This window comes from Folsomia candida, unplaced genomic scaffold (genome assembly GCF_002217175.1).
Source record: "Folsomia candida strain VU population unplaced genomic scaffold, ASM221717v1 Fcan01_Sc002, whole genome shotgun sequence".
Lineage (NCBI taxonomy): Eukaryota > Metazoa > Arthropoda > Collembola > Entomobryomorpha > Isotomidae > Folsomia > Folsomia candida.
The window spans coordinates 13,597,626-13,625,545 of NW_019091194.1; the positions used below are offsets into that span (position 1 = coordinate 13,597,626).

The following is a 27,920-nucleotide window of genomic DNA, read 5'->3' on the forward strand; positions in this document are numbered from 1 at the left end:
AAGGAAATGACGAATCTTACTGTACCCCTGGGATTTAAATACAGGGGGAAATATGACCAGTTTCAATCTGATGCAAAATGTGGCTCAAATGTGACCAGCCGGTTATTCTAACAGTTTTTAAATCATTTCTTCAATAGTGAATAGTGAATTAATTTTGATTTCTAAAAATCAGTACAGAGTTGACAGAGAGTTAAGAGAGGACGTAACGAAGCAGGAACAATGAAGATGAACATCATCTTGGATAAGAATAATCCCGCAGTTGGTAAAAATTGCATAAAAATTGCTCTCATCTTTTATACATCTTAAAATAAATTATTGTACTGTGTGCTTGTTTGTTTATGTTGAGTGGAAGCTTCAAGAATTTGTAATAATTTGCTGCTGTAATACAGGAATTTATGCAGCCACAAAACTGGTGCAGCTTGAAGGGGCGTCTGTGAATGTTCAATGGGGAAATGAAACAAAGGCCGCATGGACAACAGGGTCTACTTCATCATCAGCGTCCATTCTAAGGTTACTGGGAATAAATGCCACCAATGCTGATGCCACGTTGTATCGTGGAACTGCGATAGAAAAAACAGAGGTACACGACACAACTTTCTGTGTGTTGAAATAAAAATTAATGTTTTGTCTATTTTGTCTGTTTCAGATTGATCATTGGATTACATTTTCTGATTCTCAACTTACAAAAGGAAATGTAGAAAAAAGTCTTCAGTTATTGAACGAAGCCCTGCTTAATTGTTCATACCTTGTGTCAGATAGACTCACAATTGCTGATCTTGCTATGTTCGATAAATTATCTCGTAAGCGATGGAGGGATGGGCAATCCAAGGGTTACATTTACATAAAGCAGATTTAGTAATCTGATTGCATTGACGACTATAATCCATATTCCTGTAGTCCGAGTCCCATAAAAAATATTAATCTGTAATCCATCGAAACTCTTGGGATTGCCCATCTCTAAATAGTCAATTCAACCAATATATTTATAGAAAATAAATAAAAACATGGTATTGATAACAATATACATATAGGTAAGAAAGATTTGGTATCAAGATATCAAAATATCAGCCGCTATTACCACTTCATTGAAACGATTATCAAGGACACAATCCCTGCTGCTGATAAGGAGATAATGAATGAGATCAAGCCATACCAGCAGTTTGGATCGGGAGATACAAAAAAGGTGTCACAACAGCAAAAATCCTCGTCAAATAATGATTTTGGTCATGCGAGCAATAAGAAACCTGCTGCTGCCGGGGAGAACAAGAAAGGGAAAAGAAATGAAGGCAAGGAAAATAGCGCTGATGGTGGTGGGGACAAGGGAAAGAAAAAAGATGAAGGAAAATTTGTCGAGCTTCCAGGTACCATATTCAAATCTGATATTTAAATGTATATATTGGGAAGGTTAATAGTAATGTTAGTTAATTCAGAAGGGACACCACGAATTGAACATTATTTCTTTGTACATTCGCGCTAAAAAATGATAACAGTCATATAATGCAGGGCTATTTATTTCAGCCAAAACAAGACAAGACGGTTTATTTCATTATTGAAATTGTCATGCAATTAGATGGATGAATATTAATGAGAAAATTTATATACATTCATTTATTAAATGTGTAAACAAATCTGCAACGTATTTGCTAAAATATTACATCCTAGATAAAGAGAATACAACCAAAATAAAATATACAGCTAAAATAAAACTAAAGGTTATATCTTTCTCCAGGTGCTGAGTTAGGAAAAGTCATCGTTAGATTTCCTCCTGAAGCATCTGGGTAAGCATATTCTCTGTTAACAAGCTCAAAATAAAAGGTTATAAATAATTTGTATTATTTTCTAAAAAAAATATACTAGATATCTTCATATTGGTCACGCTAAGGCTGCTTTACTCAACCAATATTACCAACAACTGTTTCAAGGACAACTCATCATGAGATTTGATGATACCAATCCTGCAAAAGAAAAGGAACATTTTGAAGATGTCATCCTTGAAGACTTGAAAATGTTGGAAATCAAACCGGATCGATTTACATATTCGTCTGACCATTTTGACTTGATGTTGCAATTGTGTGAGAAACTAATCAATGAAGGAAAAGCTTACGTCGATGATACTGATGGTGAAGTCATGCGCGACGAAAGAATTAAGAAAATTGAATCCAAAAACAGAAATAATGGTATGTTGGCATGTTAAGTACTTCAGTAGTTCTGCTACTATATTAGCAGTTTTACATTACATACATTTTTAAATAAATTAAAAACTTTTACTGATCACAGTGGCGAAAAAGAATATTGAAATGTGGAGTGAAATGAAAAAGGGAACAACCATTGGTCAAAAATGTTGCGTGAGAGCCAAGATTGATATGAATTCTCCAAATGGATGCATGCGTGACCCAACAATTTATCGATGCAAGCCAGAGCCCCACGTTCGTACTGGAGATAAATATAAGTCAGTGTTATTTCTGAACAATTTTAGAAATTTGTTGCTTTCTTTTTTCTTTCCCTAGTAAACTAAAATTCTAAATTGGATTGATGTTAGGGTATACCCAACATATGATTTTACATGCCCAATTGTGGATAGCGTCGAAGGAGTAACTCATGCATTAAGGACGACAGAGTATCACGATCGAGATGACCAATATTTTTGGTTCATTGATGCCTTAGGACTCAGAAAGCCACATATTTACGAATACTCACGTTTGAATTTGACAAATACTGTTCTTTCAAAACGGAGGCTAACTTGGTTTGTGGATGAAGGTCTTGTTGACGGCTGGTACGTCTTCATTCATTATGTCTATAGCCATATTTTAACCTGCCTCTTCTACCTTAACAAGTTTTATTTGAATACGCTTCTGCAGGGATGATCCTCGGTTTCCTACGGTACGAGGTGTTTTGAGACGTGGAATGACTGTAGAAGGATTGAAGCAGTTCATTGTTGCTCAAGGTTCTTCGAGGAGTGTCGTGATGATGACATGGGACAAAATTTGGGCATTTAACCGTCAGGTCTGAAACAGACCATATATAATACAATAATGGTACCTCGAAAATTATTGAAACGGTATATTATATATTAGGTCATTGATCCCATCGCGCCCCGCCACACGGGATTGATGAGGCATTCTCTTGTCGAAGTTCATGTCAAGGATGCTTGTGACACATTGCTACAAGCAGCAATACATCCAAAGAACCCAGACATGGGCATGCGGAATGTGTGGACGTCGGCAGTAGTATATGTTGAGGAGGAGGATGCTATTTTGTTCAAGGAGGGCGAAAACGTGACCTTTATAAACTGGGGCAATTTAAAGATTGCCAAGATTCACAGGTCTGGAACTACAGTTCAGCGTGTTGAAGCGACTTTGAATTTGGATGACAAGAATTTCAAAACCACCATCAAAATTAATTGGCTTGCAAACACTCCAAAATCTTTGTTAACACCAATTGATGCAGTGTTTTATGATCATATAATCTCCAAAGCGGTATTGACTCCCGATGAGGATTTCAAGCAGTTTATTGGACAAAATACAAAGGTAAATTACGCAAAGCAGTAAACACGAAATAGACTAAAATACCCGGTTTGTGCATTGCAATTTTATATATATTTTTATAAATCCAAAGATTAATGTGCCAATGCTGGGAGATGAGGATTTGAAGAAATTGAAAAAAGGCGACATCATACAGCTCCAAAGGAAAGGATTTTTCATTTGTGACGTACCCTATCAGCCACGAAGGTATACACATAATCTGCATAACTTTCTCTAGATTTGCAGAATTTTTTTTGCCGGCACACGAATCTTGCGTTTTCTGCTTGCAGCGTCTATACTTGCCAAGAACAACCAGTTGTCCTATTTGCAATTCCTGATGGGAAGACTAAGGAAAATCCTACAATCAAGATCCCTGGAAAACAAGTAAGAAAGGATTTGCTTATTTTTTCAGTCTTTACTATTCAGTGTAAATGCACCAGTTAATTTTATACATAACATTTTTGGTATTTATTACTGAGCTGTAAATTATAATCTCTTCAGTCAGGCTTGAACATGCAATATTATTTTTATTATACGATGTTAAAGGAATTTATGATTCAATTGACATCACCTTCGAGCAAATCAAACAGTGGAATGTTTTTATGCATGCAACGCAACAAGTGGTTGAGAAGAACATAGAGAAGAAGCACTTTGGTGATTGCCCAAGCGACACGTTGGCAGCAATTTCATCTTTACAACTCGCTACGCTACTCTCACTTTTGTACATGCTTGCATTTGCTTATTGTATCCATATTTCTACATCATTGACCGGCTGCTGTTTTGTCCCTGTTTCCATATGTCACTTTTGCACATGGAATTCAGTTGACAAATTTTCTCACTTTCCTGTATATCACCTGTACTTTCCGTGTGGTTAGTAATACTAACTTAACATAACTTAATTATTTATAGAGGTTCAGTTGAACTCATGCCCACTCATAAATTACGAGTCGTAATTATTTGAAAAAAAAGTTAACTTATTTTTTAAAGAAGCATTCTCATAATTTAGGAGAACGCTGTGCCTGAGGTATCATCTTCTTCACCAGTTGGACGATCTTTGAAGAGCATCGACGCTGAAATCACTGCAGAAGGCAATAAAATTCGCGATCTCAAAGGGCAGAAAGCAAGTAAAGAAGTGATTGATGTAGCAGTAAAGGCTCTCCTTGCACTTAAAGCTGAATTTAAAACTGTTGCTGGAAAAGATTGGGATCCCAAAGGTAATTTAAATTATTAAAGTTTCAGATTTTATGAATTAGTTATATTTTGAATAAATAGCCCAAATACTAAATGATAGTCATAACCAAATAAGTTATATTAATAACAAATGTAATGTATTTTTTAATTCAATGTTACAGGAAACAACGTTCCAGAAAGTAGTACTTCACCTTCAGTAGTGAGTGGGAATTCTTCCATTGTGCAGATTGATTCCCAAATAATTTCTGTCGGCAATAAGATCAGAGACTTGAAAACACAAAAAGCGTCCAAGCAGATAATTGACGAGGAAGTTAAGAAACTGCTTGCGTTGAAAGTAGAATTCAAAGCTGCGGCTGGAAAAGACTGGGATCCAAAAGGTATTAGCCACTGCTGGCTGTATTTTTATATTTATAAATATTGCATGATTGTAAGGATTTCGTTTCGTACACAAAATATATAAATCTTGACTGTATTTACTTCCCACAGGAAATAACGTTCCATCGACAGGATCGCCGTTAGTAACAACTCCCAACCAAACTAAACAAGATCCTTCCGCTACTGTTTCTACTCCACTAGCTGAAAATTCTCTTGCAAAATTGGACTCGGATATAATTGCACAAGGCAACAAAATTCGGGACCTGAAGTCCCAAAAAGCACCTAAAAACGTAATTGATATTGAGGTAAAGAACCTCCTTCAATTGAAAGCTGAATTCAAAACTGCGGCTGGAAAAGATTGGGATCCTAAAGGTAAGTTTTATACTATGCATTGATACAATACTTCGGTTCTGATTTTCCAGATTGTTTAACTCATAGTTAAAAATCTGTTTTCTGCCATTAGGAAACAACGTAGCATCGACTGTGCCCCCTACCCCCCAAGCGACAGTGTCTAGTGATAATTCATTAGAAAAAATTGATTCAGAGATTACGGAGGTAGGAAACAAGATACGAGAGCTCAAGTCCCAAAAGGCGTCCAAGGAAGTAATTGATTGCGAAGTCAAAAAACTCTTAGCTTTGAAAGCAAGTTTCAAGACAGCTGCTGGAAAAGACTGGGATCCAAAAGGTTGTGATTGTTTATTTGACTATTTTGGGTTTGTATTTATTTCTAACTCTTTGTTTGACAACAGGGAACAACGTTAATATTCAACCAGTAAAGATGACTGTTGGTGAACCAGAGTTAAAGTCCCAAATCGAGGACCAGGGGACGAAAGTCCGACAATTGAAGGACTCTAAAGCAGCAAAAAATGAAATTGATGCTGCTGTGAAAGTCTTATTGGATTTGAAAGCCCAGTTTAAAACACTAACTGGTCAAGATTATACCCCTGCTGGAGGAAATGCTCAACGCAGCAGTAGCGGAACCAAGAAAGAAGTTAAGAAAGAAGTAAAGCCCAAAGAAGTTCAGGCCCCCAAAGATGCTGGGGATGGATCTGCAAAGAAGCAGACCAAATTGGGGATAGATTGCAAAAAATCGGAAAACTTGTCCGATTGGTTTTCTCAGGTTCGATTCTTTCACTCTAGTCAGGCATTTAATTTATTTCATCATACTGTATGTATAATGTAATAGGTGATCACCAAAGGAGAGATGATAGAGTATTATGATGTGAGCGGTTGCTACATTTTTCGTCCTTGGTCGTATTCCATTTGGGAGTCCATCAAGGATTGGTTTGATGGAGAAATTAAAAAGTTGGGAGTGCAAAATTGTTATTTCCCAATGTTTGTGAGCCAGGCAGCACTTCAAAAAGAAAAGGACCACATTGCTGATTTTGCTCCAGAGGTTGGTATTATATTGCAATAGTTTCATCAATTTCATTGACATTTACCATTTAATGAATCGATTTAATTGCCTGGCTAGGTCGCATGGGTCACAAGAAGTGGAGAAACGGAACTTGCAGAACCCATTGCGATTCGACCAACATCGGAAACCGTCATGTACCCGTCATTTGCAAAATGGGTTCAATCCCATCGTGATCTTCCCATCAAACTCAATCAATGGAACAATGTTGTTGTACGTTGTGACTTCAATATTAATTAATCCTATTTTGCATTTACATATGCACATACTAATGTCTGTCAAAAATTTATAGAGGTGGGAGTTTAAACACCCGCAGCCATTTTTGCGAACCCGTGAGTTCTTGTGGGTAAGAAAGAAATTATGCTTTTGGTTAAAGGTAGAATTTGCGAGAAGAAGAGTAGTAAAGTATATTAGAAGCAATGTAATGTTAAAATGTCTGTCTTTTTGATCATTATACGAAGAAGACAAACGGAAAATGAGTAAATCCAAAGTAATTTTTTTTATTGTACCCTACAGCAAGAAGGCCACACAGCTTTTGCTACCTACAAAGAAGCGGAGGAGGAGGTTTACAAAATTCTGGGTATGTGTGTTGTATGATGATATATGAAATGTCCCAAATGATAGAAATAACTAAATCTTAATTCATTTGTACATGATAGAGCTGTATGAAAAAGTGTACACTGATTTGCTGGCGATTCCTGTCATACCTGGAAGAAAAACGGAAAAGGAGAAATTTCCAGGTGCGCTGCTTTCTATTTAGGATTTATGCAATTAATTGCGAGTTTGGTTAGAATGCGTTTTGGTCTATTATTTTTTAGGTGGGGATTTCACAACCACTGTTGAAGCTTTTGTTTCCGCATCTGGTCGTGGATTGCAAGTATGTTTAAAAATTTGCAATAACTTCGTATTAATAAGTTTGATAAACAAATCAAATGTATTTATATATATAACGTGCCATTATTAATTCAGGGAGCAACTTCTCATCATTTGGGTCAAAATTTCTCCAAAATGTTTCATATTGAGTTTGAAGATCCAGTGACTCGTGAAAAGGCTAATGCTTATCAAAATTCATGGGGATTATCTACGCGAACAATTGGTACGGTATTATTAGATTAGCCTGTTAAAGAATTTACGTAGTTATTTGGATTCATTTCTTTAAATTTTTCATGATTTTATATTATCGGATTGCAGGTGCAATGGTTATGATACACAGTGATGATCAAGGACTTGTCCTCCCTCCCAGAGTTGCTGCCGTACAAGTTATTATCGTGCCATGTGGAATAACGGCTTCAACCTCTGACAAAGATAGGAATGCTTTACTTGACGAGTGTCAATCCTACGAGCAACGTCTTTGCAAAGTGGGTGTGAAAGCTAAGGGTGACTACCGTGACAATTATTCTCCAGGATGGAAATACAATCATTGGGAATTGAAGGTACCATACAATAAGGGAAATAAATCACGTAGTACTAATCTTGGACTATTCATAAAAAGAAATTAATACCTTCTGGTTATATGCAGGGTGTTCCAATCCGACTTGAAATTGGACCAAGAGATATGGAGAAAAGTCAGTTTGTTGCTGTCAAGCGATTCAACGGCGAAAAAATAACTGGTTCCAAGGTTAATCTTGAAGATCAAATTAGCACAATGTTGGTGGACATTCACAAGGAAATGTTTTCAAAGTGAGTTTACTTATTAATCAGGGTCCTTTGACTGTTTCCTTGGAGGATTTCTAGACAAGAAATCCTCCAAGGAAACAGTCAAAGGACCCTGCTTATTAATATATTCGTTCAAGGCGTTAAAATTTGTTTTTTGATCCTCTTGTTAGAGCAAAACATGAGCTGGACTCTCACGTCATTGTTACGGAAGATTGGAAAAAATTTTGTGCTGATTTGGATAAGAAGAATATTATAATGTCGCCTTTCTGTGGACGTGTAGAATGTGAGGAGAATATCAAGAAGGATAGCGCAAGGGAAGATCCAAGCGAAGAACCTGGAGCACCTGCAATGGGGGCAAAAAGCCTCTGCATGCCATTCAAGCAACCGAAACAACTTGCCGATAATGCAAAATGTGTGCACCCCAAGTGTAGTCAAAAGCCACTAAACTACACGTTATTTGGAAGGAGCTACTAAATATGTTTTGAGGTGTTTCCTATTCTATTGGGTTTATACTTTTCATCCACATTATGAATTATCTAACATTTAATGGTTGTACAAGACTACTCCGAGTGAATGTTATTAAATTATTAAATTCCGATTTTCTGGTTACTTTGTAAGGTACAAACTTATTTATTATTGGCACATTAAGCAAAATGACGTTTTATTATCAGCTAAACCTATTTCAAATCATTCTATAATAGTTTAACAAGAAATCACTGTCAAAAATACCGTAAATAATGTTAATTGCAAAGATATGGCTACAAAAGGTATGCAGGTATTTATATACATACACTTAATCAGAGGAGATAAGGAAATAGTCATAATTTCAAAGTGGATACAAGTATGCAAGACAACATCTTTCTTTCATTCACCATCCTAACACTGAAAATATTCAAAAGTTTTAACAACGTTTTAGTATTATCATTATCCACACTATTCTTGGGCATGGATATTATATACGTAAATGTGGATCTAATTCAAGCTTATTAAAAAGGAAGATTTGTAAAAAAAAGTAACGCTATCAGTCAACATGAGCTTCTGTCGGTTTTTGAAACCTTTAACAACAATAAACTTTAAGTAATAATACAAATTATGGATTGGCCTTACAAATTAATTAAGCTGGGGATGGATGTGCCTTTTTTACAGGTTTTTTACCATAATTTTTACTATCAAGTTTACTTGAAGCATCTGTGTAGTCGTCGTCAGAATTGTAATATGCGTAGTCATAGTCGGGACTCTTTGTCGAATCTTCTCTCACTGAATGTTTCACTTCCACCCTGCTCGTTTCAATTTGTTTAACTTTGTTCGGAAGTATAGGCTCCTTAAATGAAATTGGGGTAGGGATTGCTGACTTTTGCGTCTTTTGTGTAACTTTTACGACAATCGAGCTGTTCTGAAAATCAAATGGTCTAAAAGTTGTGGGCGTGGTGTAGGCATCGCTGGTGGTGTCGCTGTTAATCGACGTTGTAAATTTTCTCAATTTTTTAATTAGGATGTCGTCATCTGATGCGGTGACTAGTTCCGGTTCCGGTGTTGTTGTTGTGGTTGCTGTTTTGGAGGTGGTGACCAGCTTTCTTAACTTTTCAAAGGCCGACAAAGACTTTGGGCTGCTTGTAGTTTGCAGGATCACTGGAGGAACTTTAAACTCGGAATCTTTCTCAAATTTCCGAGAGCCCACTTTGGTTTTTATACTGATTCGCTTCACTGGGCGAAGGGTGGTGTGGTAAGATTCAGTCGTCGTTGGGGTTGTGAACCCTTCAGTGGTCGTTGGTTCAGTGGTGCTGGTTGGCTCTGGCGTGGTGGAGACAGACTCGGGCGTGGTGGTGACCTTGACTTTGAGACGTTTGATCAATCTCCGAGGAGCTACGGTGGACGACTGTTCCTTAATTTCGGTAACAGGGGCTAATACTGTAAAATGCGGGCGACGAGGAGGGATACATTAAATTAGCCATTTTAAAATGAAATTAGACCACATATATCTCACTGATGGTTTATAGTAACGTACCCTCTTGTTGAACTGGGATTTGTGATACAAAAGTCCTTCTGGTATTGACTTTTATTCTTCTTCCATAATTTTCTGCCAGTTTTGGAGCAGCTTCAGTTGTTGCCTTGATAAACGACGACTCATGGATGTCCTTTTGGCTAGCAACTTTTGATTTCTGGATTTAAGGCAAATTGTTAAAATTACTAATTTCTAGATGAAATCTCTCTCACTTTCCACATTAGTCTCAACTTGCCTCCTCTTTATTGCTAAACAGGTTAGTTGATGGGCGTCCTGGGAATTGGGATGCCTCAGCGTCAAACAGCTCATCGTCCTTGCTATCCACACTCTTGACTTTTGGTGGTTCTTCAATTCTTCTCGAGTATTTTAGTTCTGGATCAAATCGCCTGTGATTTTGTGGCTGGTGCTGCTTTGGCCTGTTTACTCGGCGACGAGTGCCCCTTCGCTGTTGTGGTCTTTCTGTTGTTGTAGATGTTTCAGGAACAGAATAGGGTGTGGAAGTCGGGTATGCATTTTCTTCTTCCAGTCTCACTTGAGAATGAGATCGAGAGGAGGAGGGCGAAACAACGGCCTTTTGACCAAATCCTGCATCAACATCTCGAGGACGATAAGTTGAAGTTGGATCGACATTGTAGTCGGCAGTGGAAACCCTGGCATCAGATTCAATGAAACGGTTTACTTTCTCCGAAGAATAATCTTTCTTTGGATGGGTTGTGGATTTGGAGAAAAATATGGAAGATTTTTCTGGCTTCTCCGTAGTAAACCGTTGGAAGTAGGTTACTGCTGCATGATTGCCATTTGTGATGGAGGATGGAGTCGTTGGGCTGCTGCTGCTGGGGAAAGTGTATGTTTCTGCAGTTGTGGGCGGGGGGATTGCGGAAAATCCATTGTTCTGTCGGGTATGGACAACTTGATTGGTTTTCACATTTGTATTGCCACTGTAACTCCGAGGTCTAATGACATCATCTTCAGGTCGTGACGACTCGTGATGACGCACTGTTTGGGAGCTAAATTTTGACTTTTCAAACCCATTAAAGTCGTCAGTTATGATGGCATGATTTCTTGGGGTGCTGCTGATTCCAGATGGTGAGGTTTCATAATAAGTTGTGGATCCTCGACTGCTAAGTCCTCGGTCTGAAGGCGAAAAGTTATCAGATTGGAACTTGGCAGAAAATGGGACTTGGGTTGTTGACTTAAAAAATGGATTTGTGGTAGGTTGCCGAACTGAAGGGGTACTAAATTTTGTGTTGGAGTTGACATAAAATTGTGCAGCTTTAGACACAGAAGTTTCAGTGGAGGAAGAAGGCAACTTTCTGAAAAAATCATCGTTAAATCTGGATGCTTGTTGTTGAAATGTTTGAATTGGTGGAGTGGCAGTAGAACTTGAGAATGGAAGTGGGGACCTAAAAGTGTTATGAAATACGAGGGGTCGGTGGGTTGTAGTCGTCGTAGTTGTCGTTGTTGACGTTGACGAAGGGACGGGTTCAGGGTCTTGAGCTTCATATGAATAATCGTAATGTTTTGGATTCTGCCCATTTACAAACCCCAACCGATTGAAAGAGTTTTGCGGAGTTAGTCCAGCCACAGATTCTGTGGAAAATAAATGTTACACTCATTATCGTTTTTATACATGTAAATACATGTAAATACATGTACTCACCAATTTCATAGCTTTCATAAGTTTCAAGATTCGGTTTTCTTTTGGTGGATGCACTGTTTGGTGCATTGGAAGGAATCGGGCTTCTGAAAAGGAGGGGTGCTGCCGTCGTAGTAGTCGATGTTGTTGTCGATGAAGAGGGTCGCCGTGGTGTCGTGGTGGTGGTGGCTGTTGTTGTCCTTCTAGTCGTGTACTTTGTGGTATAATCAAAATTTTTGTAAAAAATATCTGACGATGGTTTTCTGTTGGGCTTGGATGATTGGAAAAATGTGTTTTGCGATGTAGCTAATCGATTGTTGTTGTACTCGTCAACTTGAAAGTCATCTCCGAGTGTGTTCCTATCAGCCACGTCGGGGTTCACAAATGAGATTTTTTCAGAATCAAGACCCGAGTTCTGATTAATGGATGAAAGTTTCAAAAGTTCGTAATTGGTCGCCAAAGGATTTGTCCCAGTACCTTCATGACAAGCCACTTGGTAGTAATCCATGCAAACTTGATGATCCTTGGTGTGCAGTAAAATAATAATTTGTAATTCATTATCCATACATGAATTATTTGCCTACATACTAACGGCTCAATAACAGTAATAATTATTGGTCGTCGTCGTACCTGGTCGAAAGTGGTTCCATTAGGGCATAAAAATTTGAAATCATTCGTGTTTGTGGCGCTCATCTTAACACAAACTAAATATAAAAAATAAAATTAGCCTTATTCTCTGTTGTTATAATATACATACTGCATATGGATAACCAATAAGTAATAGTAAATGAGTTTCTGGCAAGTAATATATTTTTGCAAGTTTACACAATCACCTTATTTGAAATAATTCATTAGATCTTTTGTAGAAAAATGGCGTGCATTTTTCATCGAAGATGTAGTCAACTTGTTATAGACTCAACAATCACACTACATCCAAAAGTGTTTGTCCACTTAGAATTATTTCATAACTTATTATTAGTGTCGCATGAAAATTTGATCTAATACCGCAGCTACCGGTGTCGACGACGAGAAGTCTGAGTCACCATTTGAAAAATGGCCACAAAGAATGGGCATTGGGCTTAGAAAAAGTAGTGAACATTATTATACTGAAAAGGTGAATATTACTTATTGATCATCCGAAGTAAGTACATAGATGCTACTAAAACAATTTTATTTTAAGATTGTAAATCTACTGCACCGTGAAAGAGCTGACAATCCGTTTCGGGATCAGGGTAGTATCGGCCAATGACTTTGCCTTTGCAGCTAAACGACGTCTTTGGTAAAGTTTCGTAATTGAATTGCGGAGGGTCATCGCGAAATCCGGCGACAAGAAGTCCAAAATAGGCTAAGTTCAGTGTGACGAGAAAAAACCTATGGCTTATGAACTTCATGATTGAAACCTGAATAAATAGATAAAAAAATAGTAAGTATTTTGTTATAATATTTACTAATTTATGTGCAGTCCATGATTTTTAATAAATTGTTAAACAAGTCTTATCACGTTATTTTTTAACGTAATCTTTTATTTTTGTTGCATATTATGCATCTCTTTGATTATATTTAATCCATCCCATTCATTCAAGAATTATAACGCGTATTTCAACATTTTTTGCATATAAAATTATTAAACAGTTTTGGTGGAAATTTTATTGCAATTGTCTCCATTTTCGAGTTTGCATACTAAAAAGCAAATTTTACAAAGTGGAAGCAAACCCCAATACGTTTCAGTAAAGCCATACAAAAATGCGAAGATGATTCACATGTCGTCTCAAAAATGTGAAAGGATGCAACCAAGTAAACATTGCATGACGATTGCATAGGGCTAAGGTTGAATTTCTGAAGGTGGGCTAATGTGGGGTGACCATTACATTTTACGTTGAGAATTTCACGAGTCAAATATTCACAGATTGATATATCTTATTGCATTGTATTTAAATTGCAATTAGAACTTTATTATGATCACGATTAGGCAAAGTCAATCTACGCATATCTTTTAGCAGATATGGAGGAGAGAAGATGAGTTCGTTCAGGTTAAGCATAATAAATTATTAGCTAAATACTACACGATGCACATTAATACATTGTTGCAACAGAAGCATGATGTGTATCTCCGTCCACTCCTCATTCACGTCTAAAAGAGGCACTACCAAATATTGCAACGTATTGATTTGTATGCATGACTACGCAATATTAGCCCGATCTTTTGCTATGTGGCATTAGGATTGACCTGGCACGACCTATAAATGTCTATTCCAGCTTGATTCACAATTCTAAACGTTGCTAATTTCTGCCAACAATCTCTCGTTTTTGATTGTTTGGTCACGATTGTTGTCGCATTCTTAACCTAACTCATACCTCACACATAACCTAACGTGCTGAAAGCTACTTCAGGAGAACAATCACTATGCTGAATATTATTAACTGTCATAAAGTTGATAATGATGGAGTGAAGAAGTTGAGCTTAATTGTGATGCGATTGTGATAACTTTGTGGAAGACTGGCAGTTGCTAAAATGCTCATCACCAGACTGGCACACTTATTCACGTTTCATTTCAAGATGGTATCAACATTTTGTCATTCATACATAATGCATTTTTGCTAATGACGAATGGAGCGAGTGTTATGGGTTAAAATGGAGCGCACGAGCGAATACTAAATTTGATCCAATTAACCAACTTTCCCTTTCTCCACGAAAATGACTGATAACGAAACATGTATGTGAACCGTAAGAGGAGCTCAGAAAATGATATAATAATTTTGCCGTGAAAAATTAGTCGATGCATAATTTTCATGAGAAATAGATGCATTTTAAATGATGATACATAACATTATTATTTGTAGCGACATAATTTCTTTTCGTATTACATAATGTATTTTCAAATCCCAAAACGTTTATCCGGCAATAAATAAAAACTTCTTTACAACTCTGACGCTAATCCTCTAATGTGGACACACATTGTGTGCATATGCATCATAAACTATTGAATGAAACAATACTCATAACCATCCATCAAACCAACCAGTCGTAGTTAGTTGTGTAACAAAACTTAACGCATCACTAGCAATAGATATTAGTGCAAAAAAAACTTGTTTCCTACTTCCCCAATTTTACTACTTGCCCTTTGTTGGCATGTAAAGATTGGAGTTGCATCTTGTCGAACTTATGACCACATTCACCCGTCGATCTGTACACACTTGTTTCATTCATTTATGTCCTAATTGAAATTGAAAATGCGGTCGTGCATCCTCAATCATCATTATTACATGTATCTAGTAGTTGCATTTACCAGTGTTCAATTATGGTGTTACTAGCGTATAGCCCGGCCAAGGCCGGGTTCTAGAGTTCCAGTGGGGGGTGTGCCCAAAGCGAAAAATCCGTCATGCTATACTTTAAATAATTCCCAGTGGAGACTTCGTCGTACTACATACATACATCAGAGTGAGGGTTTGCCCCAGTCATACTGCATTTTAATTAACCTGGTCACAGTACAATTTGATTTCCCCCTGTGGGAGTAGTTGAATAGCTAATTACTTAAATTCCCGTCGTGTGGGAGTAACTGCATAGCTAACTATTTAAATTCCCGCGCTTCACGCTCCCGTTCAGTTCCATAAACCCCAACTTCTATAATTAACGTCAAACTATTGACGGATTCGGATTCAGCGTCAAAAATACATTCGAATTGATATGCGACATCACGGATAAGCCATATTTGGCTGCCACGGTCACGGGAAGGTCACGGGGGCCTCGGAGGTCAAAACCATTAATGGCTTTGGATTCAGCGTCAAAAATACATTCGAATTGATATGCGACATCACGAATAAGCCATATTTGGCTGCCACGGTCACGGGAAGGTCACGGGGGCCTCGGAGGTCAAAACCATTAATGGCGTTGGATTCAGCGTCAAAAATACATTCGAATTGATATGCCACTCGCTGTGGGTGGAGTTTCTCAAACTAAAATAATTAATTAATAGTGTTTATCACGATCACTTATCATGATAACCACTATTGATGAGTAATGATGGTTGGTTGATCAGTTGATGTATGTATGGGGTAGCAGTTCATGCATTCATGCATGCAGTGTTTGCTCCGCTTCCTTCTTTGTCTCCTCTACGGGGCGACTTGCATTGACTTACGGACCGACCCAGAACTTAACACTGTCATTTTATGGTAGTGATTATTGTTACGTGTCGCTAGTTTTATGAGCTTCATTTGCTCATCTGCAGGGGAAAAGGTTGTAATGTGTTGGACATGGCGGTTTGTCATTCGTCGAAGGAATAACTCATTTTCCGTCCTGTCGTACAGATGAGTAAACTTTTTTATTACAGGATTCTTATGAACATCATAATCGATCTAACGATTTGATGAATATTATCATAAGCATGCAATCTGTGTGCACCATAGACGGTAGAAACTATCAAATATGTAGGTTCTCACTGTAGTTGTGGGACGTATCATTTATTATGTAAATCCCTCATTATCAATTTCCTCTGATCATACATACTTGACTTTCTGGTTCTTGACTAAGTATTTTAATTGATTCGAAAAATGTGCTCTTGTTTTCACCCTTGTTATTAACAAAGTAGTGTCATTATATTTCATTTACATAAAGTTTTGGCAGGAAAATTTGGATTTGCAAAAAATAAACTAATTTAAAGTGATGTTGATATATCGTATCTGCACATTGTAAATACCTGTGTGTTACTTTCATTAATAATTATTGCCGCAATCAGCATTGAATTTTTACATCGGAAGTAATTAATGAATGAACTGATGCCTCGAAACCAAAAACATGGAAATTGTTATACAACAGGTAATTATAATATTGTAATTTAGTTGACTATTTAGTTAGTCGCATATTTTGAAGATGACAGTATAGACAGTTTCTATTAGAAAATGAGTAATAAATTGACCGCCTCTAATGATTAAATTGTTGTAAAAAATGAACACTTTAAGATTACGCTGTATAAAGGAGTCACTTTTTATTATTTGTCATAAGTTCTCAATGCTTTTTGCTCACGGGACTTTTGCAATCTCAATAAATCCAAATCCAGCAGTTAAAACATACTCAATCCAAGTATGGGTAGATTGTACCATAACTCAAAATTATATTATGAGCAACCAGCATGTTTGTCTCTCGGAGAATGAGGATGAGATAGAAAGGCAATAAAAAGCTTTGAAAAGAATTAACAATGAAGTCTCTTCTTCTTTCAGCCCTCATCACACAAGCACTTTTCGCAACAGCCAGCTAGATGATTTCCTTTTATTCCTCATTTCGCCTTCATTCAGCAAAAGTAAAGTTTGAGACAAAGCACAATGGACGCACCAAGATCAAAGACATCCTGTCGATTGTATTACTAAAACTTCATATGTGTACAGCAAATTTATTTTGCGATGAATCCGTCATTTTGGCCTTTTTGTCGGACTGACCCAAATCAAATTCACAAACGGACTCCTTGCATAGTTTAGTTCTTAAATATACATCCACAACCGCACTTGTACACATATATGCAAATGTATGTAGTATTATTTAATTCAGACCCCAGAAAAAAACAAAAATCATCTTTGTGTTATTTTCTCATGCACATTATTGCAGATAGCGAAAGAAGAATGGATGGGCATTATCTACGGCTTGATAATAATGCGATGAGTGCCATAAGTGATACGACACACGTATTTAGTAGGAAGTATGTGTAAATTCAGTTTGAATTGAGGTGTAATTTGTTAATCCACTCACACACTCGCAAGCTATGTACTAACGTAATGGGATCCCGTGTCAATTGTCAGTTGAAGACCATTTCACGCCTTTGAAACACATAATTAATAAAACTTGACACGACGGCAATCATCTAAATACTCTTAGACCGCTAGAATAAATAAATACGTAGCCGCGAAAATAACTTGTTAAGATAACGTGTTAAATTCGAAATTGAGAGTACATTGTACTCGCAATGTATCTAGGCTCGTTGTAGATGAAAATGGGAATTGTGTGGAAAACAAACGAGGAACTGATATGAACCGCAACAACCTGTTCACACGAAACAAGTGTCATACATAGATGAGATTTTACCAAAACTTAAAGTCAAAGTTTCACGTCGTGACTCAGAAATTGTGGGTTTCGTGACAAATACCTACAGATCCTAATGATTCAAATAGATCTAGAGGGAAGATTAATATCGAATGTCAAAATTAAAATTGAAACAAATTGAGAGCATTACGGTTTGATAGCAAAATTACATTTCAAAGAAAAGGATATTTGCAGGATGGAAATATACATACGGACACGTATGCTCCAATTTAGGTATAAACGCACCAAGATTGGTATAACCAAGTATTTACGATTAGATGTTTGATATTTGATATGATATTTGTTACTACGGGTCTAGATTTTCATCTCGCTATTCTTTGGGAATTGTGAAATAAACTTGTACATATATAAATATATACCTATAATATGTATCATAATGAGTGTACAAAGCACTGACTTTTGAGCTAATCGTAAATACATTGGATAGCCTTCAGTTATATGTACAATTTCGAAAAATTGACCGGCATTTAAATAAAACTCTGGAGCATAAGTAAAATTATGGATAAATTTCTACACTTATTTTCACACTTATTTTCACACTAGACTAAATTGTGCATGTCATAAAAATACTGTTAAATAATTTTGTTAGCGCTTGGTCACTAACATGATACTGCGACAGTATAAATTACGATTGCGACTTTTGATACAAATTTTTTGCAAGGTTGCCTCAAAATCAAGAACTGTCAGCAAATCTGAACTTCATCAGTAAGAAATTGTTTATGAAGGCTGAAAAACATTTCTCAACTAAAACCAATGTTATAATTTTCTATAACATGTCGCATGAATCATCACGGGCAGCGTGTTATTAGTGGAGATGGGACGCTTCATGTGTAATTTTACTCACCAAAATTATACTTGAGATTGAATGCATGAGATTGAATGATTACCTATGTAATTACATGAAGATGTAATGTGATGTTATATAATTAGGACAATATTCAAAGAAATAATAATGTCCAATTCTGAACATCCTTCAAATTGCATCAAATAATTCAATTTCATACTACGCGTCTTCTTTTTGTGAGTAAAAGGATTTTACGCTGGGAGTGGGTCGCAAATCCAATTTAACATATGTAAGAACAAACAATCCGTAGTTCCTAAGAAATTTTAGCAACTGAAATCTTGCCACATCGTTGTATATTTAATGCGTCTGCTTCATGTGCATATGAATCGACCGTCAGCCTACACACCGATGATAATTTGCATACTAAATATATACTTAAGATTTGTAAGATTTCAAAGAAAAGGCGACGGATCTAGCCACGACCTTACCTCATTTTAAGCAATCATGTAACTAAAATTTTCTACCAAATACTTTACCAAATATTGAAAGTTGAACTGAGCCAAAATCATATGTAAATGTTTTGCGGTATATTTTACTCATATTTTATTTGATAATATTTTTATTTGCAATTTAATCTGTAATTATTCAGTCAGAAACCAGTGACACAGATGTCAAATTCCCAAAGTACTTATTTTCCATTTAGCCACAACCTGAAATTGGGAATTGTCGTGTTATCAGACGGGGTGGCTCATGTCACGACATTCAGATGATTACAATATCCAACTCTTGAAAGATTAAGAAATTCGCACTTGTCTTTTATACCGTGCAGCTATAGCAAATCTCCTGAGCTACGGTTTGCATCAACCTCTACTCACAGGTGAGAATTGTTTTATATCGCAGAGTTATTACAAAAGGGTTGGATACGCACGGGCAATAAAATTTGTCGTTTTTGGTCAAATATCTATTAAAGATGATGTGCTTGTAAAAATTTCTTTAATTAAAGTCACTGACACCCGAAATCATGGCACTATAACAACTAATAGCAATAAATCTGCAACCTGCTTACCTTTGCCCATCTCATTCTCATTGAATATTCAATCACACAATCAAGTGACAATGACGTTGCTCCGTCAAAAACCAACAATTCTTAAACTACGACACACAATTTGAAGAGATTTGTGAAAAATAACTGTTTGAGGTTATTTTATATGATCTTAATTTTATATATGTGTTCATCTTCTTCACCTTGCCTCACATGCTACTAATTTTACGAGGCCACGCACATTAGTGACAATGCTACATCTTGTGATGTAATGCACACTGTTGGATAATAATGTTATAGTAATTGCTCCCTAATAGTTTATTGCGTGGGGTTCGTGAATCGTGAATAAAAACAACAATAAGTTTTGTTAAATCATCATTTTCTAAATTCCAATGACAGCTAGGTGACCCAGCAATCGTGAAATTGGTTGTTGAGAGACTGACTTATTAACAGATTCATCGATGGCATTACTTATATTATGGTATAACTGAAATGCATATACACCCACTAAAAAGCACTTGTACCGCATGCTTAAAAATACGCATTATAATGATTCCTGCAAACTGATATTTTTTATTTGGTTTTAATTTCTCGTATTTTACAAATATTTGTTATTGCTAAAAATATGTATTGATTCACACAGATTAAAATTCTAGGAATGGGCCGTAAATTTGTATATAATATAAAATTGCATAAAAAGTGTGTCTTGCTAAAAAAAGTATACGTGTAAAGTGTTAAGTCTTCTTTCGCAAATATAAAGCAGTTACAAAATAATTTTACAAACAACTATTACTTGAAGTTACTTGTAGTCGTTGCTTTATTTTTAATACTCGTGGTTTCTAATCGAAATAAAACTGATTTCGTGGAATTTTCCGGCCACAAAAAGTATTGCTGTTGTCCAAATGTAGTAAATCTCATTTTTCTCAGCCCCAATTAGTTGCCTCAGGTACATACGCCTGGGTATTTGCATTGCTGTATAGACTTATCTTTTTCGTTTCACAGAAGTGTATTTGTCATTAGTCGCAGATTTTTTTCTTTATTGCTCCATTCAAGAAATGTACAATTATTTAAGGAATGTAAACAGAAGATGCCTAATGAAATCTTTCAATGCTAATCTAAACAAAGAATTTAATAAGTAGGTAAATGAGGATTATGTAACAAATACATATGTGGATAGAACAATGGCCCATCTTCAAACTTTGTAAGGCTGTAATTACCAATGAATGAACCGATGAGGCAAAGATGATGCATCGTTTTTAATCTATCAAATTGCCAATTTAAATATTAATGGCAAATTATGGCATTTCATCCTTCCAAACGTTGAGCGTACGTATATGTACATTCATGCATATGCTTGCCTCGTCTAAGGTAAATACAATGTATAAAGGTATCACAGCTATAATAAATAAGGCACGTATAATGCCGTAATTGTACAGCCTGCCTGAACTTATGCAATAAAAGTGATCTAACGTTAAATCAGAAGTTCCGATCAATAAAGTTAGAACAGTAGACCTTTAGCCGCCTTCCTAATTATTCAATTTAATATGCGTGTTTGTAGCCTGATAGCTTTGGTACATAGAAATCCCGAAACTTGTAATCCTAAATAGTATATAAATACATAAATATTCTTGGAACTATTGATAAGAATATTTAGCGAAATATTAAAAAGCTAAAAGTCTAATATTTTTTTTCGACATAATTTTAACTAGCAAGAGATTAAATTAAGAATCAACTATAGTGATAAATAATATTCATGATTGCTAGAATACATATTTAGCCATTGCTAAAATACCAACAATTAAGTTACAAACGAGATATATGTAGTATGCATAAAGAGATCGAGTCTGATACACAAGCATAAATTATGCAATTACTTAATAACTGAAAGTGATCAAGTCTTATTAATTGGATATAGTTTTTGGTTACAAATTTGTATTGTATTACATTGTAGTGGCTTCCGATATTGTTCAAATAATCGATATTTTATATTTCATCATCCGTACCGTTGATGCATAATATTTGTGCATACCCAATTATCAACTAAATTCTAAAGTTGGTCATACGGTTCACAACATGCAATTCATTTATTATTCACAGAGATGCATTAATTAACTGAAATAAATAGGGTTTGTATTCATCAGTTAAAACACAACATAAAGATAAACGCTAATCAATCAAGTGATTAATGTTTCATATTCGTGTCACTCACATATTAATTACTGTACCCTATAAAAAACGATACAACGAATGGGAATGTCCATTACAAAAGCGTCCTTCGATTTGAAACACTGGCGTGGTGTTGTAAAAATTGGTGTGAATTCGAATGCCAATTGTACACCATTCGTCTTGGAGCATTTTTTGGCTCCCGTGGGTCTTGCCTGTCTAATAAATCATACTCATTCGAAATTCGTTTTTTTTCTTCTATCCGTAAAGTACGCACAGTAGCGAAATCAAATACTAAACAGATGTATGTACACATGCATTTTCATTTGACACGTGATCGTTGTTTGGTGTGATTATCATTGCAATAAATGTTGAATAATGACAAATGCAACAGCCACTGGCCAAATCATTACAACAAGAATTTGGCACTCAGCATTATTACAATTTGCAATCTTAGACTATGTTGTACGTACGCACGTAGGTGTTTTGTGCTACGACTGAATCCACTTTCTTTCAGGAGCTATCAACTGCCATCCAAGCCGAGCAGATGCATCGTTATTTGCTGTTATTAATTACACTTTTCACTTTTAATTTCGTTGCAACTCACTTCCTTTCTACAATCGCAATCATTCCTCGTTTCCTCAAAATCTTCAGAAAATGAGCAACTACGTCTGGGACTTAATCCCCTTTACAGCCTTTCATCTTTGAAACTGTTAGAAAAAGTGCAAGAAAATGGTGAAATGAGTGAGTGAAACTATAAACAATGAGACCCAGTGTCAATCAGATGTATGTACATACATATACTTATTATGTATGTTTTACTGCGGTTGTTTGCTTAAAACTCGTCTCACAGCGTGAAAAATTGCCAAAGATCTTCAGAAAAGAGTGAAAAAAAGATGTTTAAAATCCAATAAAATCTCAATTTTCCTCCAAGTCGGAAGCCGCAGAGGAGAACAATAATTATGAATGTGAGCTAAATCAAAGGGAACGATCCACTGGGAGCGTGTCGGTGGGGTTTCCTTCATTGTTTCAATCCAAGAATAAAGTCACAAATCATTGCAACATCGCTTCACCACTGTGTAGTTGCTGCTACACAAAAAATTCTTTGACGTGATGGAACACCACACGGGATAATTTAAAAGATAAGCCAATTCACTGTATCGCTTTCTCATTTCATAAGCAAATAAATACGTACATACATACATAGCTTCTCGGTTGGTTAACAAATACTCATAAAAATTCAGAACCATAGACAAACTTCCCATCTTGTGTTGTTGTTGTTGTTGTGTTGTTAAGAGGTCACTATTTTTTCTAGTCAAAGTACAAACAATTGATAATTGGCATGATGCATCTCCACCCGCAGGTAGAAATCACAACTATAAAATACTAAAGTCAATTGTCAGCTATGCACATTAATTTTTGTTGTAAGCAGGCAGAATTGAACAATGCATTTAATTACTGAAATTATCGCTTTGGCTCTCAATATAAAGCCTTTTATTTGAGTTGTCAGTTGTCGTCGTCTCAATAGTTTTTCAAAAGGTGTAATCCCCTGGAGAAATTTAAGTAGATACTGCACTTGCTCATAATTTGCGAATTTCATATTCAGATTATATGTATGTAGGACCTCATTATTACTGCACTCGTCAAAGTACGCTGGGTAGAAATACAAAGGACAATTCATTCCTGATATTAATATTATGTTACATTTATGAATTGACTTGATTTGCATTAACAATTGACAATGCAACTTTCATGTCTCGAGTCGCGTTCAATTCCTGAATTGAATTAGTGTAAGTAAACTTCCGACTTGTATGCAACGTATGCAAGTACTTATCTTCGTATGTATGTATGATAGAGCATAAATGCAATTGCGATTTTGCAGATTTCATCGTGTCTCTAAATAGAAATAATGGAACGTCCCTAAGGAATATTTATTATACTACACAAGTATTTCGCCTGGTGCGATCCGACGGCAAATATGTAAATCTAGTGCTTCACAATGAGGGAAAATAAATATATTGACACACTATTAAAGTTATGAACCCATGTCAAATCTGTTTAAGCATTTCAGTCATTAAATACTGACAATGATATACGTGTTTCATTCGCCGATATAGATAATCCTCATCCTCATCCATAAGTGCGCATTGTCACAATAATAAGTCTTTTAATAAATTTATTCACTTGGTCAGAATGCGAAGGGGATGAACCCTCTACGGTCTGTTCTTTTTAACACCCATCGAAGAGCCACCCATCATTTTTTAAAAGCAACGGACAGAGGAAACTTTCAGTTGATTTAATAAATGTGATGAGATAATTTGATAACATTTACTCTTACACATTACGTGTCAAATAACGCATGCACAATAGCCTACTTTCTATCTGTGGAGGTTTGCCGAATAAAATGGTAAAAAATATTAATGTAAATACACGATGAGCACCTCATTTTACTCAGAATAATTTTGTGACGATGCAGTTTGTTATATAAACGACCACACTTGTCCCGTCTGAACGAGTAAAGCCACAATTATTATTCGCACATGGCATACATACATAAAGTGCAAGTGGTTGGCACAAATTTTCCGTGAAAACAGCGGTATGCAGCGGTATGTCTCGTCATCCAACGCCATTATCAATCAGGATGAATCGGAGTTTATTGATGAGACTACTATGAGATTTAGCACTAGGAAATAAGGATTATGTGATTGGGCAAGCTTTAAAACTTTTAATAATATTTAAGACTCTTATGCAACTCATGCTAAATAATGCTGAATGGGGCTGAATGATGAGATGATGATGACTGCACTGGTTCGCGTGACTTTGGACAAGCTGGCTGCAGTGGTTCAGTGATACCGCTACAATTTACCTGGGATGCGTACAACATAACTATTCACAAATTGGGGATTCAGAATTTCAAAGCATTGAATTTGACACTATTATGTTATGCCAAAGCTTGGACGCAATAATTCAATGGGGTGCTGTTGTGTTTGTGTTTGTGAAGCAATATTTGCAACTTATTTAGAATAACATGCAATCTGCACTGTTGACCACTTTATACTTTTATAGGAGATGAAAGAAAGAATGAATGAAATGCTGAGATTATTAACAGCCAAGTGAATAAATTGAATGGTTTGTGGTGTGGCAAAAAAACTTTGTCGGATTTGCTCAGCACTTTTTGGTTGATGGACAACCGAAATTAATTTGAGAGTTGGGTAACATCAACAATCTTGTAGTCTCAATATAACAAATTATGAAACAGGCACCCTTGACAATTTAATTTTTGTCACGGTGTCATCTATTTTGTTTTTTGAGTGCAACTCACTTTTTGAGACAATTGCAAAATTGGATTAATTTTCATATGTAAGCTTAGGATTAGTTATAACTTGTTGCGAGGTAAAGATTTGATTAGAAAAACGCAAATTTAAATGATTTCGATAAAACACGCTTTAAAAAGCATAAATCATTTTTTTATACAAATTGCACAAAACTGAATTACTACTAAAATACATTATTTATTTTGTCACGAATAACACTGAGGTTCAGCTATACCACTATCCCGTTGAATTAATGTATATAAATATTTTTCTAACGTTGCTGAATCGCGTCGTAGTATTTGATGGGGATTTGTTTTTACATCATTATCATTGTTCATGCCCAGTGGGACTATCAATGATATCCATTTCTCTGGGACAGTATTGGCTGGTTATATGCTTACTAATTTTCTGATTGAAGATGCTCACATAACAATGATCGTGCGGATGAGAAAATGGAAAGGGATGACCTGATTGTGCTGCACAGTGCCCACATGCTTACCTACGCCGTTCAGTGTACTTTCATCGTATTCAATACTACATAAACAAATACAAACTATTAACAATCCGTGATCAAATTATGCGAATGCGAGGCAAGTGATAAGTTATGAATGACATAAACCCATCGGGGTTCTTGTTTTGGTGCGGTGTAAATGGATTTTCCAACTGGTTATTACTTCTATTATTGATTCTAGACAATGCAATTTCAATATATGTATTTGCGGGTTCAAACTTTCCTTGTGTTAAGCAAAGGTGCATTTATAACCTCGATGTCAAATATGAGCAGATTCATTTGGATATTATTTTTATGTAATGTGTAGTTATTAAGTATAAAATGTGCAACTTTATATTGATTTAACGATATTTAACTCGACTACTTTGAGACCGGTAAAAAAATTATTTACCTGATTTATGTCTGATGGTCGTGCTGATCTCCAGCAATCTTTCGAACGTGTTGGTTGTAAACCAATGAACAAGTTCCAAACGAATAAAATGTCACAAAAATCCCAACTCACAAAATTTCCAACGACGCGAATTCGACAACTTTTGCCACACGACAAACGACGAATTGCCGAAGAAAGAAAAAGTTTCCTTTTCGTCTTCAGATTATGTAACAAAAAGTATCACTTGCTCTCTCAAAATAACAAGCAAGGATGAGTCCAATCACCACTCGGCAATTTCTTGTGATCTCAAGAGTCAGTAATGAAACTTGGCCAAATAGTAAAATTGCGAAAATTATGGTCACGAAAAGGGAGTGAATTGGATTCTGGAGGACCACTCGATCCACGACCAAAATCAAATCGACAATGATGTTGTTACGAGTCCTCTTCAGTCTCAAGAGGAATCTTCTCTCGCAAATTGATGACCTCCCTCTGAGGAAATCTGATAATGCAGCGTAAATATGAAAGGGAAGCTACCTTTGCCCACCTTACGACGATGTTCTTGCGTGCCGAGAAGAAGAGGATTCATCATCATCGTATCAAAAGTGGATAGCGCATCCCTTCATTTTCAGCCCTGTATGCACTGCACACACTGCAGACAGTGCAGATTATGAGGTTTTTGGGTGTCTAGATTGAGGATATTACAATTAGTTGGCTACAACGTCAGTGTGTGGTGTCCGTGTGTATAGAGTACACGTAGCCATTCCAAATTACGATTGCAATTTTGTGAATTTCTTTTGCATGAATATTACCTCTTGCAGTTCATATACTGCACTTTACTCACTTTACTAAGAAAACGGCACTCATAAATATTTGTTATTGTGTTTATAAGGGCTGCAAGTTATAAATTTATCAACTATCCATTTATATTTACGGATATCATGTATTTATGCAAATTTAGAAAATCATATCATCCAATTAAGTTAGTGAATACAGAAATAAGAGTATAATTTGGACAACTCGGATTCTCACAAATATTTTATTCAATATAATTATACGGAGTATTTTGTTACATGCCTATCCAACATGTGGATATAAATGAGTTAGATTTACATAAGAGTATACTTAGGGCTAATCAAATATACGAATAAATAAACTTTAAAAAACAAACTTAGGTGAAGGACGCGCTTAAAATATTAAAACAAGAAGCATTACAAAATGTCATAAATCGTTTAATATTTATTAACTTTTACTTCACCGGGGGCCCAACTATTAAATTTTCAAAGCAATGAATAATAAGTTTTTCAGAAATTAAAGTTATTGAAAAAGTTTTTCAATAACAATAAATGTAACTAAACCAACGACTTGATTAAATATTAAGTGCAGCATTACAGGGGAGTTATTAAAATACGCCAGAACATGAGCAAATTTCCTCTATAAGAGGTGTCGCGATTTATTGAAAGATAACGATTCAAATCTTGCAAGTTTCATATACAAAAACATACTTGTTACGTATTTCGATTCATTGTTCCTAATGATTGAAAGCATAACTTTTTTCCTGTGTTAGTTGGGCCCCGGTGCAGTAAAAGTTAATAAATATTAAACGATTTATGACATTTTTTAATGCTTCTTGTTTTAATATTTTAAGCGCGTCCTTCACCTAAGTTTGTTTTTTAAAGTTTATTTATTTCATTATTTTTAGTGATTTGTGAACTTATATCCATAAAATCATATGTAATTATAAAATCTTAAACGTTGTTAATTCTCCTGTGAGTGGATGCGCGGTATCCCAATTTAATCCCCCCAGTGGGTGTGGATGCGTGTCATACAAATTTAATCCCCCAGTGAGTGTGGAT

The 27,920-nt window shown here is 35.9% G+C and overlaps 2 protein-coding genes across 2 annotated transcripts; one reads left to right on the forward strand and one right to left on the reverse strand.

Moving 5' to 3' along the window:
• The first annotated feature begins 65 nt into the window (after positions 1-65).
• On the forward strand, positions 66-8,755 carry LOC110842750 (bifunctional glutamate/proline--tRNA ligase). Its single transcript, XM_022088553.2, has 27 exons — positions 66-262; positions 390-580; positions 647-800; positions 1,032-1,361; positions 1,730-1,778; positions 1,858-2,177; positions 2,278-2,449; positions 2,540-2,773; positions 2,859-3,003; positions 3,075-3,527; positions 3,616-3,728; positions 3,812-3,905; positions 4,528-4,735; positions 4,874-5,089; positions 5,199-5,459; positions 5,551-5,772; positions 5,837-6,207; positions 6,274-6,483; positions 6,562-6,714; positions 6,794-6,847; positions 7,018-7,081; positions 7,161-7,241; positions 7,320-7,378; positions 7,471-7,597; positions 7,693-7,934; positions 8,021-8,181; positions 8,328-8,755. The coding sequence occupies exons 1-27, from the start codon at positions 220-222 to the stop codon at positions 8,629-8,631; spliced, it is 5,031 nt and encodes a 1,676-aa protein (XP_021944245.1). The 5' UTR covers positions 66-219; the 3' UTR covers positions 8,632-8,755.
• Positions 8,756-8,771: 16 nt separating this feature from the next.
• LOC110842751 (mucin-5AC) lies at positions 8,772-27,117 on the reverse strand. Its single transcript, XM_022088554.2, has 7 exons — positions 26,089-27,117; positions 12,994-13,195; positions 12,426-12,499; positions 11,820-12,318; positions 10,395-11,749; positions 10,163-10,316; positions 8,772-10,065 (listed from the first exon to the last, which is right to left on the reverse strand). Exons 2-7 carry the CDS (start codon positions 13,184-13,186, stop codon positions 9,272-9,274), a joined length of 3,069 nt encoding a protein of 1,022 aa, XP_021944246.1. The 5' UTR covers positions 13,187-13,195; positions 26,089-27,117; the 3' UTR covers positions 8,772-9,271.
• Positions 27,118-27,920: the final 803 nt, after the last annotated feature.

What these genes read in the sequence shown, in the direction of transcription:
- LOC110842750 (XM_022088553.2), top strand. Translation starts at nt 220, where the DNA reads ATGAAGATGAACATCATCTTGGATAAGAATAATCCCGCAGTTG. An exon ending in TGTCCGATTGGTTTTCTCAG is followed by an intron (nt 6,208 to 6,273) that starts GTTCGATTCTTT and finishes ATAATGTAATAG; the next exon opens with GTGATCACCAAAGGAGAGAT. An exon ending in ATTATCTACGCGAACAATTG is followed by an intron (nt 7,598 to 7,692) that starts GTACGGTATTAT and finishes ATCGGATTGCAG; the next exon opens with GTGCAATGGTTATGATACAC.
- LOC110842751 (XM_022088554.2), bottom strand. Translation starts at nt 13,186, where the DNA reads ATGAAGTTCATAAGCCATAGGTTTTTTCTCGTCACACTGAACTTAGCC. An exon ending in GGATTGTCAGCTCTTTCACG is followed by an intron (nt 12,500 to 12,993) that starts GTGCAGTAGATT and finishes TTTTATATTTAG; the next exon opens with TTTGTGTTAAGATGAGCGCC. An exon ending in TTATGAAAGCTATGAAATTG is followed by an intron (nt 11,750 to 11,819) that starts GTGAGTACATGT and finishes TATTTTCCACAG; the next exon opens with AATCTGTGGCTGGACTAACT.